Here is a 19,781-nt window from a genome sequence, read left to right on the forward strand (position 1 = left end):
TTGAAAAAATAGTAAGGCTTTGTAGATCAGAATCGAAAGGCTTGCTAAAGAAACCCTTTAATAAAAGGAAATCAAATATTTTGATTTCTTCGTTCTACTTTATTTGTTTTTTTTTCTCAGAATCAAGGCTGTAACGTGGAAAAGCTTTCTGCATTTAGCTCAGGTCATTAAATGGTTAAACAACAGTCCGCTTGTCTGCAAAAACTGTGCATAAGTTTTTTTTCATAGTTTACAAAAAAATGTGGAAAATAGTAAAAGCTGTAGATTTAAAAAAAAAAAACAAAAAAAAAAACAACAACATACATGTTACTGAACATTTTCTATTTTAGGAATATTGTTCAGCCCTTGCTAACATGAAAAAGAAAAATAGGATAATGTGCCAATCTTAATCAAGGCCTCGGGCCAAAATCTTCTGATTCTTCAGTTGAAGTCAAGGGCCGCAAATGGCCCTCGGGCTGCACTTTGGACACCCCTGCTCTAGGCGGAACAGAGCCAAAGTTATAAGGCTTGAGAAGAAAGTTGAAAAGTGGAACATTTTCCCATTCATTTGAATGGGAAAATTCATGGAAAAAGTGAAATAACTTAAAAAGTAAAAGTAGTAGAAAAGTGAAAAGTCATAGCCATCATGTCCTGAAGAAGCCGGATAGTATGATAGTTGAATGGTGGAAGTAGCACAAACTGCTGGAGAGTTGAAAAGGGCCAAAAAAAGAGGAATAATAATAAAGATTTGGATAACAATAGTGTGAATGCTGTATTACAGCATTCACACTATTGTTATTCAAATTTAGCATACCTGTCTAAAGAAAGGTTAGGTAACAATGTGACGTGGACAAACCAGAGCCGTCAGATTATTTGTTCACTATGTTTTTATTATAAAAGATAAAGAAGGAGAAGTGAATTAGGTTGTTCCTTGTGGCAGAAAATAAATGACTGTTAATTTATAGAATACAAAAAAAAAGGGAAATACTGTTTCTTAAATAGAAACATTTAAAAGATTAATACAATAATTCTAAAAATAACTGGGTGAAATCAAAGTTTTCATTTAAAAATAAAGTAATCAGATGTGCTGTCCCCACATAACACGGTGACAACACCATCTGTATTGGTGCAACAAATTGCGTGACATCTTTGTATGAAAACGCTGGCGAAGCCGGGGTGTACGAGATGCACATGAAGGCAACATGAGAGAGAGAGAGCGAGGGAGAGAGAGATTTGTTCATCAGCGCTTTTCCGTTTTCTGGGTATACTCGCTCTGCCTCCTCTGTCGTGTCACCAGAGAGAGAGAGAGAGAGAGAGGGAGAGAGAGAGAGAGAGAGAGAGAGAAAGAGAGAGAGAAAGAGGAAGGAATATGGTTTCATCTGACGCTCCTCCCGTTTCAGCTCGGCTGTAGCGGATCTGTACCGCGAACAGGAGGTTCAAACCCCCCCTTCACCTGGAGCAACCACCCCTTCCCGTGGACCAACCAGCCTGCAGGAGCACTAACAGCACACCGGGAGACATAAATGGGTGAGATGTAGCGCTTTTTTTCCGCTTCTGGTTTGAAGAATGCCCCAAAAATAGCCTCCGGCGCCTCTGCGCATCTGGATGAGCAGGAATAAACGCCCGGTCCAGATGCGCGCTGGGTTCAGACGCTCTCCTTCCCTCCTCTCTCCCCTCCCTACCTCCCCTCCCTTGACGCCTGTCTTTAGTCATAACCGAGCTGTTTGTAAGTGACCGCACAGTCTTTCTCAGCGCGATTTTATTCATGATTAGGTAGCCGCGCGTGTGGGTGGGTGTGCAGCAGCCGCGAGATTTCAGGAAAGCAGCCGGTCACATTGATGCTTTGCAGATGTTGACACGTTTACATTCACTCTCTTTCTTTCTGCCCCATTGTGTTGCACTGTTTCTGACTCTCTCCAGCTTCCCGTCTCTGTGGATGAAACGGGCCTGACTCGCATGACATTCCTCCTCCCATCGTCTCTCTCCCTCTCTCTCTCTCTCTCTCTCCCTCTCTCTCTCTCGTTTCCCACAGCACTGCGCTGTTGCACACATTGCATGAAGATTAATTGTTTGCAGGTTTGGTTGCACGAGTATAGGCAAATGTAGCGAATGTTTCTTAGATGACATGCAGGGCCGGAGGTGATACTTCCTTTTTCTAATCATCTGTGCTTATATTTAGAAGACATTCATTTGCATGACTTGTCCCTGCAAAAGGAGAACTTGACTCTAAAGCAGCTACATAAATACATTTAACAATATAAAGCTGTAATGAGTGTATAGCCATTGGTTGCAGCCCTTCTCCAGGATACCTATTTTCTCTTCCTGTTTGGTGCAGATACTTTCCTTTGGACATCTGCCTCTGCTGCATGTAAACAAACAATGCACAGCTGTCCTCAAGGGAAACACTCACAGTTACCGTCAAGGCTGGATTACCTAAATCAGGCAATTTAACCACCATCAGAGCCCATCACAAGTCCCCAGATTCTCGTGTGTTTATGTGCTGTGGTAGTTTAATGAATCGCTCAATCGGATGACTATGCACCACTAAATTACAACATAAACTGAAATGGAAATCACAGGGGCTTTTAAACACACCATATTAGCTAAATACAGGGGGAAAAAAGTCTTAACTATCTTGTTAAATTGAAGTTGCATTTACTGGATTAGTTCAGTGTGTTAACCTAAAGGTGACAGGGTGCATATATATTGCTCAGAAAGATGGGAGTGGCGATGTGTTGTGGGAAGCCAAGCTCATTTCTCCCCAGGGCCATCACATGTGTTAATCCTTACCGACATCTGTATGAGAATAATATGTTGCCTCATAATCGCTTCATTAAAATTATAAGTATAAAATCATCACTGAACACTTATATTATATTATATATGGTATTTACATCTGTAAGAATCCATCCTAGTTTTTCACATAATAAGCAACTTTACAAGGTTTGTAGTCTTCAGTATTTGATGATGTTGAAGTTAAGCATGCACATTTGATTACATGTTAATAACTGAGGTCACTGTTAAAGATGGATTGTCCATTTGGCTCAACGTGTCCATATCTTGATACCAAAAAAAACACCCGCTTGTAACATTTGCATGCCACTGCTTAGCGGTCAAAAAGCTGTTTTTCCTTCCAGGTGGAACAAACCTACCTGATATAGACAACCGTCACCCTGTGAGATCTTATACACAAACACCACATATTATATTGAACATCTGCCTCTACAGGAATCATACAAAAATCACTCAATAGCTGTTTTCACACATGCACTCCTGGAGATTTCTAGAAATGCCAGTCCAGTCTGCCCCCCCTGAATTTAAGTTTCCGCTGTCACGAGTCGAGTCCCGACGTGAAAAAGAAGTCCGTTATGGTGGATGAAAATATGGCATCCCCACCCTGAATAACACACGCTGGATGTGTAGTTAGTGCATGTGACAAAACACAAGGCCTGTGCTAGGTAAACACTAGTTCACTAGTTTTCCTTTTGAAGAGCCGCAGCGTCGTGTAAAATATCACACTGGTGAGTAGAAAAGAGTATAAAGCAGTTTATTTATCCGCATGAAGATCGCACCAGTCGAGCGTTAAAGAATATTACATGCTGCGCTTTCTCATCAGCTCGCCCTGAGTTCATCCGGACATTTTAGCGGGGACTGGCCGGAAAAAAAAGAAGTCCGGTAAAAGTCGGGCGAGATATTCCGCCGTTTGCATCACAAGTGACGCTCACCCGGAAATTTTAGGAAATTTCCAGAACATTTTGTGTGTGTGTGAAAACACCAAATTGCAGAACCATTTTTAAAAAAACAGTTAGATGGCACTGGTTTACACAATGAAGTGGGCAATGGGTGCATTCAGATGCTTGGCAAGACATCAACTAAAGAATGAAAATAAAACAATTACAAGACAGGAAGGCATCTTTCTGCCTTGCCAAAGAATTGCAGTTAACAGTTTCTAGTGAACTGATGTGCAGCAGAGCGTTTGTAGCTAATGCTACTTTCCCTTGTAGGGCTTCTTCATGTGCAGTGTAAGGCAAGGCAAGGCTGGTTTATTTATATAGCACATTTCAACAACAAGGCAATTCAAAGTGCCTCTTGTAATGAAACTATAAAGCTTAAAGTATCATAGAAACACAATATGAAACAAGTGTGGAACATTCAAGGAGATTTTACTTAAAAAATACGTGATGATAAAAGCCTTGTGGTAGTACACCTTGGACTCTTTAGCCCATTTGTTGTTTTGGTTATTTCTTTGTCTACTCCTTAAGGTGAAGTAAAAAAATGAAGACAAACCGTCACACTTTTAGATGATCTCTTTGTGCTGTTGCTGCAGTTTTCAAGGAGAAAAAAAAAAAGAGTCCACTTTGTCTCTCTAAAACTGTGACCTTCACTCCCACTGAACTGACGACACATCCTTCCCATTTTTGTGCAAACATTCAACAGTTAAACAGTGACATGTTTGTTAAAGAGCCGAGTTTGCCTGTTGCATCACAAAAATACATTAACGCAACCTTCACTAGAGGAATTTAAAACTGTCGATCTTTTTCTTGCTTCTGCTGAACCGAAGCAGCTGAGGAAGTAGAGTCAATCGTGAAAATGTAACTTAAAAGAAAACTGTGACAGAATAATGAGCAGAGAATAGTTGCAAATGTCATTTCATGTGGGAGAATGTGCTGAAGTCTGGGATCCCGATCCACAGTTGGAGTGGGTGTTTTTCACTCCCATTGGGCCGCAGTCCAGCGTGAATGTTTTACAGACAGAAACCTGCAGCTGTTCTTGACATCATCAGCAACAGAATCCACAACTACACACAGGTTCAGCGTTCGCTCTGCGGAGTTTACTTTGTCTGTACGAGTAGTTTCCCCTTATCTAAACTCACAGCAGCTGCTCAGAGAGGAGGCTCTGTTCCTGTATGTGTGTTTTATTGACCGCTCGAGTGGGAGTTCTGTTTTGTCTGCAAGCTGTCAAATATTCAGCGTCTTGTCTTGTTAAAGCCTCCAGACTGTCACTTTTATCCCCGAACAGACAATGTATCACCACAAAACATGAGTGTTAGAGTGTGTGCAAATAATCCATAAAGGTCAAATATTATCCTCCTTTTCAACAAGTTTAAATGAGTCTCAGAGGTCGGAGAAGTTTCTTGTTCTAAATCCACTCTGATCCTGTATTTGATCATGTCTTTAAACCCCTCTAATTCCGCCCTGCTCAGAACAGGCTGTTTCTGTGTCTGTAGCCTTAAATATGTAAATGAGCTGTGTTTGACCACGCCCCCTCTCTGGAAGGGCTTGAGTGCAGGCTTTCTCGCTGCATGCCCCATTGATTACAGTGTGTTATTGTTACCCCACCAACACCTGGTATAAACATATAATCTGTGTGTTGAATGACATCCAAACAAAAGCTTTTCTATTATTCTAGTTTTTATACTGTAAAGCTCTCTGGTCGGGGATTTCTTTATGCTGATTTGGGCTCTACAGACATTTGCTGAGATAGCATGTTAGGTGGAAATGGGGATATCAGGGACCGATGAGGAGGTTTCAGACATGGATCGGACATTGTAGCCTATGTAGCATTGACTCTAAATACACTACAGTGTGCATGTGTAACCTACATAATACTGAAAGCACATGTTAGTGGAATGATCTCACAGAAATGTTATTTATTGTATTCGGACAAAAAAATAGGCTTTATCACGATAGCCTAGTTTTAAAGTCTTTCTATGTGATTTTTCACACTTAAATATAATATAAATCAAGTATATCCTCTGAAAATAACTCTGTGAGTCATGACTGTCTACAATGGGTGTAACACCCGAGTCCCACTGTCTGTGATGCTTTCAGAGTTTTCAGAGTCCTATCTTCACTTTGTTTACATCGCCAGGACGGCCGGCTGACTCCTCCCCTCGCGAATAAAAGTTGTTTATTTGAGGGACTAGAGAAAAGAAGAATAACATACTGTACTCACTGCTTAACTGTGTTTCTAGATCACGCTCATTTCGGGTAAATTTACATGCAGTGTGACGATACGAGCATAATAAAGATCGCTAGCATTAGCATGCTAACACAACAATGCAGCGCAAGTTGTTTTGGTTTCATGCTGGTGCTCAAGGGCGACATCTGCTGGATCAAAAAATCGCATGTAAAGCCTTTAAGGACAGAAAATAGATTTCTCAATTCAGCCATGGTTTCTGTCTTTTTGTAGGATGTGATTACAAATAAGATAAATACAGAATATCATAAAAGTATACAGCTTTACTGGCATTGCACATTTCTGTAAAGTGCATTGTTGATTGTATGAGCTTGTGTCCATCAGGGATACTGTATTAAATGCTGGCTGCTGTACATCTGTTGCACAGATACGTTCCCTGTTTTATTTTTTGGACTGGAGCACTCTTGGCTTTAACTTTGTGACACTTAAACCGTGCAGCCTTCTTTGCACTCTGTAATGTCCTGTGCTGAGCCACAAGCTGTCGTCTTCTTCCTCTTCAGCAGTAAGTAAAATGAGTTTGTGTGTTTGTTGACTGACGTGGGTGGTGGAAGGACTGCCATGTTTCTTCCCGATCTGCCACTCAGAAGAGCACTAACGATTGGTGGTTTGCAAGACCACTGCTACACGATATTAATTCACAGCACATACTTCCCCTAATTTAAAACCTTTCCTCTTCTGCTGCAGCGGTATCTGACACTTCCTCACAAATAAAAATAGAAAACAAAGGCGGTATTTGCGCCACGTCGCTGCCTCATCTGCGGGTAATCTCTTTAGTTATCTTGAGCCAGAATCATATCCTCCCCATCTGAGCACGGGGCCAACTTGGACCACATTCATTTTGCTTTGTCTGCTTCATTTTGAAGCATTGTGGAAATCTTCCTCCTCCTCGTCCTCCTTTCCCATTGATTTAAACTCCCAGAGACGCCGTGACCTTCCACTTTTTACACAGCTGCTTTCCCAATGTGTGCTGCTGTTTTTGGCTAGCGTGTCACTCTTTTGGTTTTTTTTTACTTGTTGATGCATTAAATGTGTTGAAACATGTGTGATACTATATGTGTGAGAGGCAGAGATCCTTTTGGGGAAGAAGCCAATGCGTCAGAGTCATCGCAAGCTACCCCAGTTATCCCCATGGTTACTGAAACTCCCTCCTCCACCCCCTCATTTAGCAGCCTACGCAGGCCTCAGCGGTCAATATGAGTGTGCACGTGTGTGTTTGTGTAAAGGTTAGGTTTAAGAAAGCGACCCACTAAGTGATATGACACATTCAGAACATTTTTTAAAGTATTATCAGCTGCACGAGCAGTCACAAGTTGTTTGTGCTGATGCAAGTGTGATAAGAAACAAAGAGAAAAAGACATATTTTCTAGCTGCTACTTATGGCAAGGCTTTTATTGGAAACAGCTTTTTTATTAGACCTTTTCTTTATTCTAATCTTTTCAGACACAGTTAAGGTGCCAATTACCAAACACTGACGCAGGATCTGTTGTTTGGAAAATGTGTGAGAAAGGACCAAACATGACGTCCATCCATTCAATCCAGAAAGTCCAATTAAATCATGATCTGTTGCTACTATCGGGGGGGGTCTGTTCCCTGGAAAACAGGTTTACATAACTGTTGGGTGTAAATGCATGCCTTGATGTAAGAAGACTTTGTTAAAAACTGTGGGAGGCAAGTTTGTAGAAACTAACAAGATCAAGATGGATTTTTTAAAAGTATCAAACCAGAACTGTGAGAGTTCAAGAGAGAGTGTTTGGAAGAGGAGAGCAGCATGTCCTTGTTGGTGTTAATCATATGCAACCACTTCAGTCTTCAGTCTTGTGCAACTTGCTCTCTAGCTTAAGACCCGACTTACTGTATGTCTAAGGAGTGGACAGACTTACCGCAGGCCTTTTACAACTACACATAGAGCGCCCTTTTTTTTGTTCGAACAAACCATAACTACCATGTGGGCTTGAGGCCGTTGTCTCTCGGCTGTAAACAGATGTTGTTGTTTTGTGACACTCCTGCTCATCACTCATCCTGAAGTGGAAGACACTGGAAGTCCTGGTTTTATGGTGGAAGAAATGCATCATTACGTTTGTCAGATCTCAAGGACACACAAAGAAAAAAAAAACCACTGGATGCGAAACACAACTTTAATTTGTTTACTAGAAAACTCTCAAGGTCACATAAGTGAGTGAGTGAAAGCTGGTTTCCTGTTTGAAAATGAAACACTGAACTGCAGAGGATTGAGTGTAAAATGACTACGATTTAATGACAGGATAGGTGCTGAGAAAATGTACACTATGCTAAATTTACCGTGTGAGTTATGACTTTATCTCTGCAGTTTTATAGCCCTGATTGATTTCATTTAAATGTAGATTTTTATAGATGTTGGTTAAGGGTTGTGTGTGTTTATCCGTAAAGGGCTTCCTCTTTCACGCCCAGTTTCAAGTCAATATATAAAAACCTGCGCAAACAACCTAATCAGAACCCCTGTGCCTGAAAATAAATATAAAGAGCCATGTGACACCTCTGCTCTGTCTGACCTTTTAATGTTGGTTTTTGTTAACACACGCTCCCTCTCCCTCTCTCTCTCTCTATCTTATGTCTCAGTGGAGGCCGTGGTGGAGTTCGACTATGAGGCTCAGCAGGACGATGAGTTGAGCCTGACGGTGGGCGACATCATCGTGAACATACGGCGGGATGATGGAGGATGGTGGGAGGGCGAGCTTGGCGGACGCAGGGGGCTTTTCCCAGATAACTTTGTCAGGGTGAGTAATCGCGATAGCCTCGTTTTTTTTTTTTCTTCTGCTCTCTCTCTTGTTCTCTCCTCATTCTCGGTGTCTCGCTCGCTTCATTAAAAAACCACCAGAGGCCCTCCATAAATAGCAGCAGAATAAACATGCGGAGTGAAGTGTGTCACTGCAGTGCTGGTTTGTGAAAGAAAACACAGCTCATTCACAGAGAGGTTGGCATCCTTTTTGAAGGGTGAGATACGATTTGGTGTCACAATTAGCACTGAGGAAGTTTATGGTAATGATGCGTTTGTGGTCAGACATTATATTGTGTTTCTTTTTTCCACTAATGCACAAAGCTCCTGAACATTTCCTGAGATGCACTATCTTTGTCCTGACTTTTGTGATGCAATTATTGTATCGCTGATGCCAAATATTGATATTAAAAAAAAAAAAAAAAATGTCCTAAGATTTCCCTGGCTCTTTGACTCACCCCATCATCGCTTCATGAATCCTCAGAGTGACATGCATGAGGGTTATGTAAACAGAAGATAGTTGGCCAAAGGAGAAAAAGACAGCGGGTTAATGTCAGACAGCGATGACAAAAAAATGGGTGAAGAATGATAAGAGGAGAAACTGCAGTGAATCTGTATTGCACTCTGTTTCTGATATAGTATGACCCACTCTTGATAAATGTTGTCGTGGTGTTTGTATTACGAGCAGATTTATTTCCAACACTTTGAATAAATAGGTTCACAAACTACACCTGGAGCCATTGTTGGGAGGAGAATGTTTATTTGTTACTGATGTTTAAATTGGCCAAAAAGAAGACCAACAGACGAGCTTTCCATCTGTGATTGGAAACATGTCGGGGTTTTAGACGTCGATTTGGATCTTGTTGCTCCATTGTGTACTCAGGACTGCAAACAGTCGTGACTTTGTTGAGCAGCAGTTTGGCACCCGGGTTAGTGTGACAGAAGCGAGCACGCTGGCAGACGCAGAGAGTAGTGGAAAGGCTGGTTTCATCATGATCTCGATGAAAGATTTAGCACAGGTAATTTTCAGAACTACATGCCGTGTAGTTTGGGAGATTTTTGGTATAAGTCAAAGACCTGCTCTGTTGCTGCATGTGACCTACTGAACACAATTGAAGTGTCTACATTGAGATAAAACACTCAATCCTAAAGGCCTTCTCATACTACAAACAGCCAAACCTAAATGTTAACATCTGCCTTAATGGAGACTGGCATGATGCAATGAAACGTACAAACTTGATGCACATTTTGCACCGATTATCTTCATTAACGAATGAGAACTTCTTTTAGGTGTTCATGTCAAATCGAGGGTCAGGTTTCATAGGCTTTTCCACCATGATGCAACAAGAACTTTTCCTGAAACATACTTGCACCTCGAGGCTCCTGCAGCACATTCAGGCACCACGAGTCTTGTTGGCAGTCTGTCCTCAGCTGGCAGCGGTTTAGCACAAAAAAAAAAATTGTCTAATAATTGTTGGACTTTGCATGACTTCCTCTTTTTCTCCCCTTAACTGTTGTGGTTTATTTTCTATACTTTGCAGTTTTGTCATGTTGTTTGAGTTAAACTGTGACTGCACCACCTGCACATACAGTTACAAGTTGACGATACAGAAACACAAGGCTGTAAACACTTGGGGAAACATGAATATTTTCTTCTAGCCCAGAAGCTTCAGAGATGTATGTATCCAAAATCCTTGAATCTTCTCTTCTATATTTCTAGCTATGTGTCTGAAAATCTTGTAGATACTTAGCTATTTGACCTTATTCATTCACAAGTATACTCACGTTTCAACCTCTCAAGTGTAAATAGTTTGTGTTTTTCTTTGTCCTCTGTGATAGGAAACTTTAAATCGCAGGGTTTTTGGTTTATTGTAACTGAAAAAATTACATTAGGATCTGAGAACTTACCATACAATATGATACGCTTTCTTGTCCCCCTTGAAGAACTTTGTCTTTAACTGCCAAGCTATTTCGTTGGTAATTTAAAGCTCTCCTTCTACTGTTTGTCATTTATGTTAAGATATCTTTAGATTGTGTCTCTGTACAGTAGATCTGATGCTCTAGTTTGAGCCAAAACTTCCAAAACCATCGATTTGCGGTGGCTCAAAGTGAACTAAACACGTGTATCGTATCGTGTGAGAATAAAGAAAAAGGTAAGGTTGAGTCATCTGTAGCTTCTGATATGCGTAATAGAATAGTATGTTTGCCGTGATGAGAAGAGGGAAGTATCTGGTTCACTGTACCATGAGGGGAAGTTGAAATTGCCACAATTCAACGCTGAGAGCGAGCGGAGTTCACGTTTTGGGAGGCTGAAGAAGTCCGTGTATTGTCAGGTTGGTGACTGTGCAGCGAGGCTTTATTTGTGCTGACTGAATGTCACAGCTCTCATTCAGTGTCAGGCAGCCGGACAATGGGCCTGTGAAGACTGAGTGTGAGTGTGTGTCCGGTGTGTGTGTGTGTGTGTGTGTGTGTGTCTGGTGTGTGTGTGTGTGTGTGTGTGTATGTGTGTGAAGCGAGGCGAAAGGAGGCTGTGAGTAATGCAGTAATACCAGACTGGTCTGTCACAAGACTGCAGTTATGGGAATCAGTGACATTAAGCTTACCAAAGCTGATGAGTGTGTGTTTGTTTGTGTGCGTGTGTGTGTGTGTGTGTGTGTGTGTGTGTGTAGGAAGTGGGGGATGTTGGACAGGCAGGTTAAAGGGGGGAACAGGAAGTGATGGTATGCAAGCAATCCCCCGATGTTGCCGTCATAGCTGACACTCATTGCACATAACTGTGAAGGTCATAAGGTTAGCGTGTTTTGTAGTTAACACAAAGGTGTGTTTATTTCTAAATTTAAAACCCCTCAGAGTTGTAACACAAATGTAGGATTAGCTATGGCTAACAAGCTGCTAATCCTGGACTTGAAGCTTTTACTGTGAAGCACTTTGTGACGTCTGCTCCACAAAGTGCTGTATAAATAAACGTTTCTTACTTACTTACCTACTTTATGAGTTGACTTAGAAAAGCAATGGATGTTTCTGATATTACAAAACTATAAGCTACTACAGCTAGCTTAGCATTAGTCAAATTAGCGAGTAAATGATGTGTATTTGTCAAGCCTCAAGCGGATTAGCTGTGCAACTAACTAGCTAAAGTTTCTTTATCCTAAAAAAACTTCTCTTTGGTGACATGGATATGACGCTAACCATGCCTTTAAATTCTGTAGAGATAGATCAAACGGCCTTCCGGTGAAGCCAATGCAGAAAAACTGCAGTTACTCGAGTGTCCACTAGAGGCTGGCTCCAAAAGCCAAGAAATCCCATCAGAGCCCATTTGAGAAAACCTTTTTTATAGCAGTAATACAAAGGGTCACAGTCTGGTTTAAAAAGACTTCTGGGTTGGGGTTGAGTTTTATTTTAATGAATTATATATTTTAGTTAAGGCTTAAAACTCGGCATTTAAGGGGCGTTGCTTGTATGACTGACAGGCGAGTGTATTGCAGCTGTTCACCAGGAGGCTTAAGGCTGACTGAACTTAAGCTGTCGACTTGGTTTCTGTTGTTTTCATCGTTTGGAACGTGTATGGATGGTTGATATTCACTCGGTCTGCCTTAGCTCCACCTCTTTGACTGCTTTCCAAGATGGCCGTCGCCTTTATTAGGCTTCATAATGTCCCTTCAGAGACTAGGTCCATGTTTTGTAGATCTAGAAACACAAGCAGCTGCTGTTTCTCAAGAGCAGGGAACTCCACACTTCTGCAAAGTTCCTTTCAAAACCTTTAAAGACTATTACTATTCAGTTCAATTCAAAAGGTGATATACTGACAATAACAACTTGGCTAAGTGTTTATGGGAATCACCTGACCTCTGTAGATCGGATAAGTAGGTGTTACAAATTAGAATCACATGCTCTAAATTGATATTAGATGCCGAACATTGCTCTTCACACTGCAAAGAAGCAACTGGATTTGGCGGTTTTTAGCTGTTGATGTCTGAAAATGAACGAAAATTTGGACTAAAAATTTTGAGAAGTTAAAAAAAATAAATAATAATTAGGTAAGTTAAGTCCTTTTTATAATTAAATACTTCCCACATAAACACAACAGAACAACATAACCACAGTTTGACATAGACTTCTCTTTAAGACTATAAATGTAATAAAATTACTTTCATATTGTGTCGGACTCAAAGTCTTTTTATCTCTAACTTGAACTCAAAGTTATAAAGTTCCACATATTGTACATTAAGATGATGAAAAACAGAGAAAAGAAGCAAACCAAGACGTCTCAGTTTGTCATTTTCTCTACACAATGATAAATTGAACAGTTAAAAATGATCTCGTTGATTAATCTATCTGTTGTTAGAGCTTTCATTTGAAATGTTTGTTCTGTATATTAACATCTTTATATAAAAACAGCTTGTGTCGACGCTTTGTGACTAAAGAGTTGTGCAATAAGGATGACGCTTATGAAAAGAAGGGAAATAACATTTTGCATCATTATTTCTCTGCATTACACAAGGATTTTTTAAAAGCTAAGCTCTATTTTTATTTCCCCATTTTCTCTATCTTTGTCCTTGAGTCGCAGATTAATTTTCGGCGTTAAAAAGACAGCTGGCGTTAGCTGCTACACTGCTACACTTTGTTTTTATCTGTGACGTGAGGGAAAGGTCAGAGGTGCGGCGACTGGGGATGCACAAGGCAATGTTTAGCATTAAAGCTGAGCTGTGTAAGCAACATACTTGCTGTCAGCTATCGCACATTACGCAGACAAACACACACAAACACACACACACAGCCACCACCGCAGCCTACATTATGCAGGTGTTTCCTGCTCTGATACGATGAATCACGTTGTCTTCCTCTTCTCTTTTCAGCTGGGTTTCCTTTAACTCGGGGTTACCTTCACATCCTCACAGGAGGAACTGCAGCAGAGCATGAAGGCTGTGTAACAAAGGCCTCCATGAACAGTAAAGTTAGTCTGCCTTTGATTTCTTTTGCAAAGCCATGCGGTCATTAGTCTCCAGTTCCAAACTCAAATCTATTAATTATTTAAAACAAGCAGCCTGAATAGAAAACAGATGGCTTTTAGCAATGATCATCCACTGCTTGTCATGAAGCATAAAACCAAACAGCCAGTAAACACTGCCTCTCCTTCCCCACTCTTAAAAAGGGAAGCTGTAGGCTAACAAATAAGCTGCTGTGGGTTTTTTTTTTTTTTTGCGTAGGTTGGCTAATGCAGTCTGAGTCTCCAAGTTAAAAGTGTTGTTTCTTCTTTACCAGTCAGTCTGTGTCTGCGTCTGTATGTAAGTTCCTCAATGAACGTGTTATATGTCTGTATCTGTTTTGCAGGACATGAGAGTCTCTTCCTGGTTCGACATGCATTAGCCTACTTCAACTGCGAACACTGACCAAGCAAAGATAACTGACCTGATCTCAGTGGACAGAAATCATAAAACATTTACATATTTTCCTAACCACGGCTGTAACCTTAAACACTGAAAAAAAAAAAAAACAGCACAAATGCCAATTGGAGAAGTTGGAGCGAGAAACAAATTGTCGTCTTTGCTATTTAAATTTTGTAAAAAAGTTTTGATTGACCGATTCACCTCGTGAAAATATAGTTCCAGCCCTACTATGTATTTATTTTGATATTTTGGCTGCTAGCTAGTTGAGTAGTCTTGCTAGGAGGTTTGGGGCATACCAAAAAAGGACCATAATTCTACAACATCTACCAAAATTTGCTGGTAAAGCTCAGTCTTTTTAGTGGCTAGCCCCATTAGGTAACGCTGATGCTTTTCTATTTGATGTTGTCCATGCTGCTAGCTAGCATCCGCTGGCACTATAACGTTTTTCATATCTGTTTTGGCTGCTAGCTAGGTCCTTTTGGTATCTTCAAAGTTTTCAAAAATCACATGTCCTTTTATGCTGCTAGCTAGTACTGTAGGTTATTGACACTTGAAGGCTTTATATGCAATTTTTCACACTTAAATGTGATAGAAATCAAGTATATCCTCTGAAAATAACTCTGTGAGTCATGACTGTCTACAATGGGTGTAACACCCGAGTCCCACTGTCTGTGATGTTTTCAGAGTTTTCAGTCCTATCTTCAGTTTGTTTACATCGCCAGGACGGCCGGCTGACTCCTCCCCTCACGTATAAAAGTTGTTTAATTGAGGGACTAGAGAAAAGAAGAATAACATACTGTACTCACTGCTTAACTGTGTTTCTAGATCACGCTCATTTCGGGTAAATTTACATGCAGTGTGAAGATACGAGCAGAATCTGATGCTAACCAGCTATCCCGGGCCTCCTGCTAATCGCCACCTGTCGCTAGCTTCTACTTACCAGCCACGTTACAAACTGTTGGCTAGCTAGCACCTTCCCATATCGACAATCTTTTCATTTACATGTAATTCAAGTTGCCCACTGTTCTCTTCTCTTCTTCTTTTTTAGCTGTAAGTCATATCTATCTTGCTTTGCCTTCTTTCTGTTGCTTTTCACAGCATTTTTCTTAGTAAGAGAGTGTGTCAACACTGAAGCCACCTTGACCAAAAATAGACTAGGTGTTGTAGCCTAGTCTATATTATGGTTAACAGTATACGTGCTTGATAAACCACAATGTTTTTTTTTATTTATTTATGAACTTGTGAAATAGAAGATAGAAGAGAATATGTAGAGAAATGGATGTGATGGCTTTTGACTTGTTTAATGGCATGCTAAGTGGTGGAAACACCTCTTGAGTAATGTAATGCTTTCTTGATTTACTGTTGAGTAATGCAATTATTTTTTAATAAGTGTACTTAATGTGTAATTCATTACGCTTTTCAGGTCACAGGAAACCAAAGTCAATCCAGCGCTGCTCATGACAGACACACACAGTTAGCGTCTAACGTCAGCTGGTGAATGGTGGAATATTTCTGTTTCTGCTGTAAATGTTCAATGAGGAAATCGCTAAACAGACTGTGGATTATCTCAGAATGTATTCGGCCGAGGTCACACAACACAGCAACAGAACACAAACGGCCGACAGAGTTTTCATGTTTACAGTCTTGCTTATATTCTGTCAGCAGGTACAGCCTACAAATTCCTTTCTATTTGGGTATACTTCTAACGGCTAAACAAATTACCCTGACTTGTAAATGGCAGACATATACATACAGTCTTGGCAAAAAATTGTTTCCTTTTAAGCTCATCACACCTACCAGGTCGCAGGAAACACAACCCATGATGTAATAATACCCGTGTGTTGCATGAAATTAGAATATGGTTTGCTCACTGTCTAATTTAATTAGACACCTTAACTGCATGGATAGAAAATACATTTGGATGTTTTTGAAGCTTGCTGTTCTGTCTCGAAGAAGGGAAATGATCAGTTAACACATCTAATGGAGGAGCGGTAATGTAGGGTGATCACATTTTCCAACCTCCAAATTGGGACACTTTAATTTTAACGCAAACCCACATAACATGTATCACTCCGCAGATCGGTGACCTGTAATGGTCACACAAAGTTGCCCTCCCAAGCAGCCCTCGGACACCTGCCTGTCCTTATGCAGCGGATCCTGTAAACATGATAAGCTAGGCTAGCTAAGCAACAGCCGCAACCAGAGATTGATTGACACATGTACAGACAAATCAGTATTGATCTTTGACTCGTCTTGTATTAGTGATGTTTTTTAGTGGTTAAAACAGCAACAGCTTTGGCAACACCATTGATTGAAATAAAGACAAATAGGTGTTGCAAGCACAGTGTATTGTTTTGGTTAATTTAAACAGGGACCTGGACTTAGCCTTGTTAGCTAGAAATTGGTAGAAGGTAGCTAGTGTTTAACAGTTGCTACTGGGTTAGCGACTCTGTTGTTTAACCTTGAAATATGAACCTCCTTTCACTAACAATTGCTAATCAATCTTGAAGCAGTTAAATTAAAACATTTAGTTAGAAAGTCTATTTTAGTTCAAAAAATTGCAAAGTGGAACATAGCAGTAGCCCACAGCATGATATTAGCATTTTAGCTTTCCCCCTTTAGCCTGCTGCCGCTGTGTGTATGCCGAGTAGTAAAATGCTCGGTAGTGAAAAAACACATCTTTCTTTGTGTTTAGTAATCACATGTTATGATTTAGAAAACAATTTCTGCTCTGTCCTTGAGGTTTAATCTGTCACTTCCTCTTATCAGAATTTAATTGTCTCCTCATCTTTGTTGAATGTGAATCTCTTCTCTGCAGAGTACCCAGTTTATGATTTAATTTCGCAAGACGAGGCAAGGCTTGTTTTCAACACAGAATCTTACTTACCACAGTCTTATGTCGACTCCACAACCTTTGTATCTCCTAAAATGTCTCTTAGCCTAAAATGATCTTCTGCTGTTGTCTAGGAAACGTCTTCCCGTGTTGTATATTTTTGGATCTCAGAGGCTCATTAAGGCTTTCGCACCGCACCAGGCCAAACACAACCGGAGTGTGCATGAGGGGCTAGATTCTGTGAGTCAGTATACCCAGGCCCGTATGCTTCACTGGGCTGCGTTCGCCACAGGCCAGGGCTTATGAAACAGTGTCATGATGAATGTGGTAAAGGGATGTGAACCGTCATGGCTAGTGCACTTTCTGCTGTGTGTGTCTGAACATCTCCATGTTTGTTGTCTCCTCCATCGGCCCGCTTGTTGATTCTTCTGTCGCTCGGCGTGTGTGTCGTCCTGTCTCCCTCCGCTTCTCTTGATCAGTTTCGCCTGATGTCTTGTGATGCTTTATTCAAGTGACAGAGAGTCATGTGGACAGAGAGTCAGCAGAGGGAAAGGTTGCAGCAGTGAAGGAGGCAGTGATGGTTGTCAAAGCCTTTTACAAGCTCTAGCTGGTTTGCCTGCAGGTAAACAACGAGGATTTCCTGGATTAATGACTTTTAATACTGATAACTCAGTTATCAGTATAACTCATGTTGCATCTGCGGCACGGTCGACGGATTAACAGATACCGTTGAATTTGCATGTATTAAATAATATAAACAGGATTATACCACGCACATACCATGCAGGAGTGCCTTTATTCTAAGGGATAGATTAGTCACTCACAGATTTATTTGCTGAAATTAGGGTGTCACACATCTTCATTGATACATTTTTTAATAATTCAGTTGTTGATACACCCAAAACCATGTTTAACGAGTGTTGGAAAAAAGTCATTTGGATGTTGTGACAGTGCATCCAATGTTGACAATCTCCCTTTGTGAGGTATTTGTCTGATCGGCAGTTTCCGGTAATAGTAGGATCTGAATCCAGGTTCCGAGGATCCCATCGTCTCCGGGTGGAGCAGGTCGAGGGACAGAAAGAATCCTCCTCGATTTCTCTTTGATTTAATCTTGTTTTTTTTTTCCAGCCGCTCCTCTGACCTCTGACCTCTTCGTCTTTTTTCACCCTCTGCTTTTGTTTCCCCCGGCAGCTCGTCTGATCGCTTGGCTGATAAATATGAACACTTGTTGTCATCCATGTTGAAACGGAGGACGCCGTCAGTATTTCTCTGATCTAGTGAATGCCAGTTTCATGTAGGAAGGAGCTTACAGCCACAAATATACAATATAATTCTACATTTTCAAATATCTGTCCTACGTTGCCGTGGAATCACCGGATGTTACGTCAAAGACTGTTTCATAAGATAACAGGAACTGCTACTAAAAGCTACCATACTGCTGCGGTGAATAAAATGTTTAGTAAATTGTGATTGGATGCATTAGCTTGTCTGTAAACTAGGGCTGGGCAACGATTCAAAGTTTTAATCGCGTTAATCGCATGAGTTCCTGTGATTAATCACGATTAATCGCATTGTTATACGCAAAATCCAATAATGAATTAAAAAGTGGTGTATAGCGCACTTTTATTGTAAATGTACTTCTCAACTTAAACAATGTAATCAAAGAAAATAAATACAAAACTAAAGCTTATTGCATTGGTTGCAGTCTGGACGCAGAGTGGTGTGGGTCTCCTCTCTGCTCTCTGACTGCAGCTGGGTCTGCTGCGCGAGGCTACACTGACAGCCTGTGAGAGCTTTTGGAAGGGGGAGGGGCTCACGGCAGCACCCGCTGCTCGTTGAGGACAGTAACTGCAGAGCAATACGTGCTTTCACGTCAGTTTCTTACACCAAAAAAGTCTCCAATAACACCAGAAAAAGTCGCTAGATTTGTCGCTAGTAGCTGTTGACAAAAAAAAAGTCGCCAAGGGGGTTTGGAAAGTCGCCAGATATAGCGAGAAAGTCTGCCAAGTTGGCAACACTGTTTCCTCTTTCCTGTGAGCACCGCAGCAGTAAGCAACGTACTAGGTTCGCTCACGATGGAATTTTACAAAATAAAAGCCGGTGAGCGACAGACTTTTACAATAAGAAAATAAATAATAAAAACTGCGTTAATGCGAGATAAAATAATTGTCGGCGATAATTAAATAACGCGTTAACGTGCCCATCCCTACTGTAAACATATTGTCTTCCTCTGGTCTGTTTTCCCGTTTGTCTCGACTACGGTCAACTTGGAGCTAGTTTTCATCGAGGTACAGATGGAGAATCGCTCCCATGATTCCCCTCCAGCCTCGACGTCATCTTTTGTTATCGTTTTTGATTCTGTGTGTTTAAGAATACATGTAAATGCAGGTTGTTATAAGCTGCTGACCTTTATAGCTGTATTTATTTCAGAAGAAAATCTGTTTTTTTTATGTAATTTTTTGGATCAGACATAACAAGAATTCACTCGTGGTGCCAGTTTAGCTCAGACTGTAAGCAGGTGCCCCACGTACAGGAGGCAAAATCCTCGACTCCCTGGCCCTGGGTTTGTCCCCGATCCTCTGCCGTTTGGTGTTCTTCAACCTCACTCTCTCTTTGCCCTGTTTTCCTGTCTCTCTTGAGCTGCCCAATCCAATTAAAGCAAAGAGAAAAAGGACTACATTGTTTCCATAATACTTTTTTTTTTTTGTCTGTGTTGCACCAAAGGCATTACGCCTTTCATTTGTTTTCTCCCAGTACCATTTCTTGTGAAAGGGATAAAGGTAAATCATGGGAGGGGGAATGTCAAAATCTGAATGCTCGTACTGAAATCAAAGTGGAGGTTTGTACACAT

General features: G+C 40.9%; 1 protein-coding gene across 5 annotated transcripts in view; it reads left to right on the top strand.

Annotated features, from left to right (window-relative positions):
- Positions 1–1,308: 1,308 nt before the first annotated feature.
- Positions 1,309–19,781, top strand: part of sh3kbp1 (SH3-domain kinase binding protein 1) — a 36,153-nt gene continuing 17,680 nt past the window's right edge. For 2 of the 5 annotated variants that reach the window (XM_061065017.1, XM_061065020.1), the window contains exons 1-2: positions 1,310–1,506; positions 8,554–8,711. In XM_061065017.1, the coding sequence (XP_060921000.1) occupies positions 1,503–1,506; positions 8,554–8,711 (162 nt within the window). In that variant the 5' untranslated portion in view covers positions 1,310–1,502. Of the gene's footprint in view, positions 1,507–8,553; positions 8,712–10,267; positions 10,388–10,909; positions 11,044–19,781 lie in introns of those variants that run through there. The other 3 variants (XM_061065018.1, XM_061065019.1, XM_061065021.1) reach the window with 3 other exon arrangements.

The sequence above is a fragment of the Labrus mixtus genome, chromosome 19 (genome assembly GCF_963584025.1).
Source record: "Labrus mixtus chromosome 19, fLabMix1.1, whole genome shotgun sequence".
NCBI classification, from domain to species: domain Eukaryota; kingdom Metazoa; phylum Chordata; class Actinopteri; order Labriformes; family Labridae; genus Labrus; species Labrus mixtus.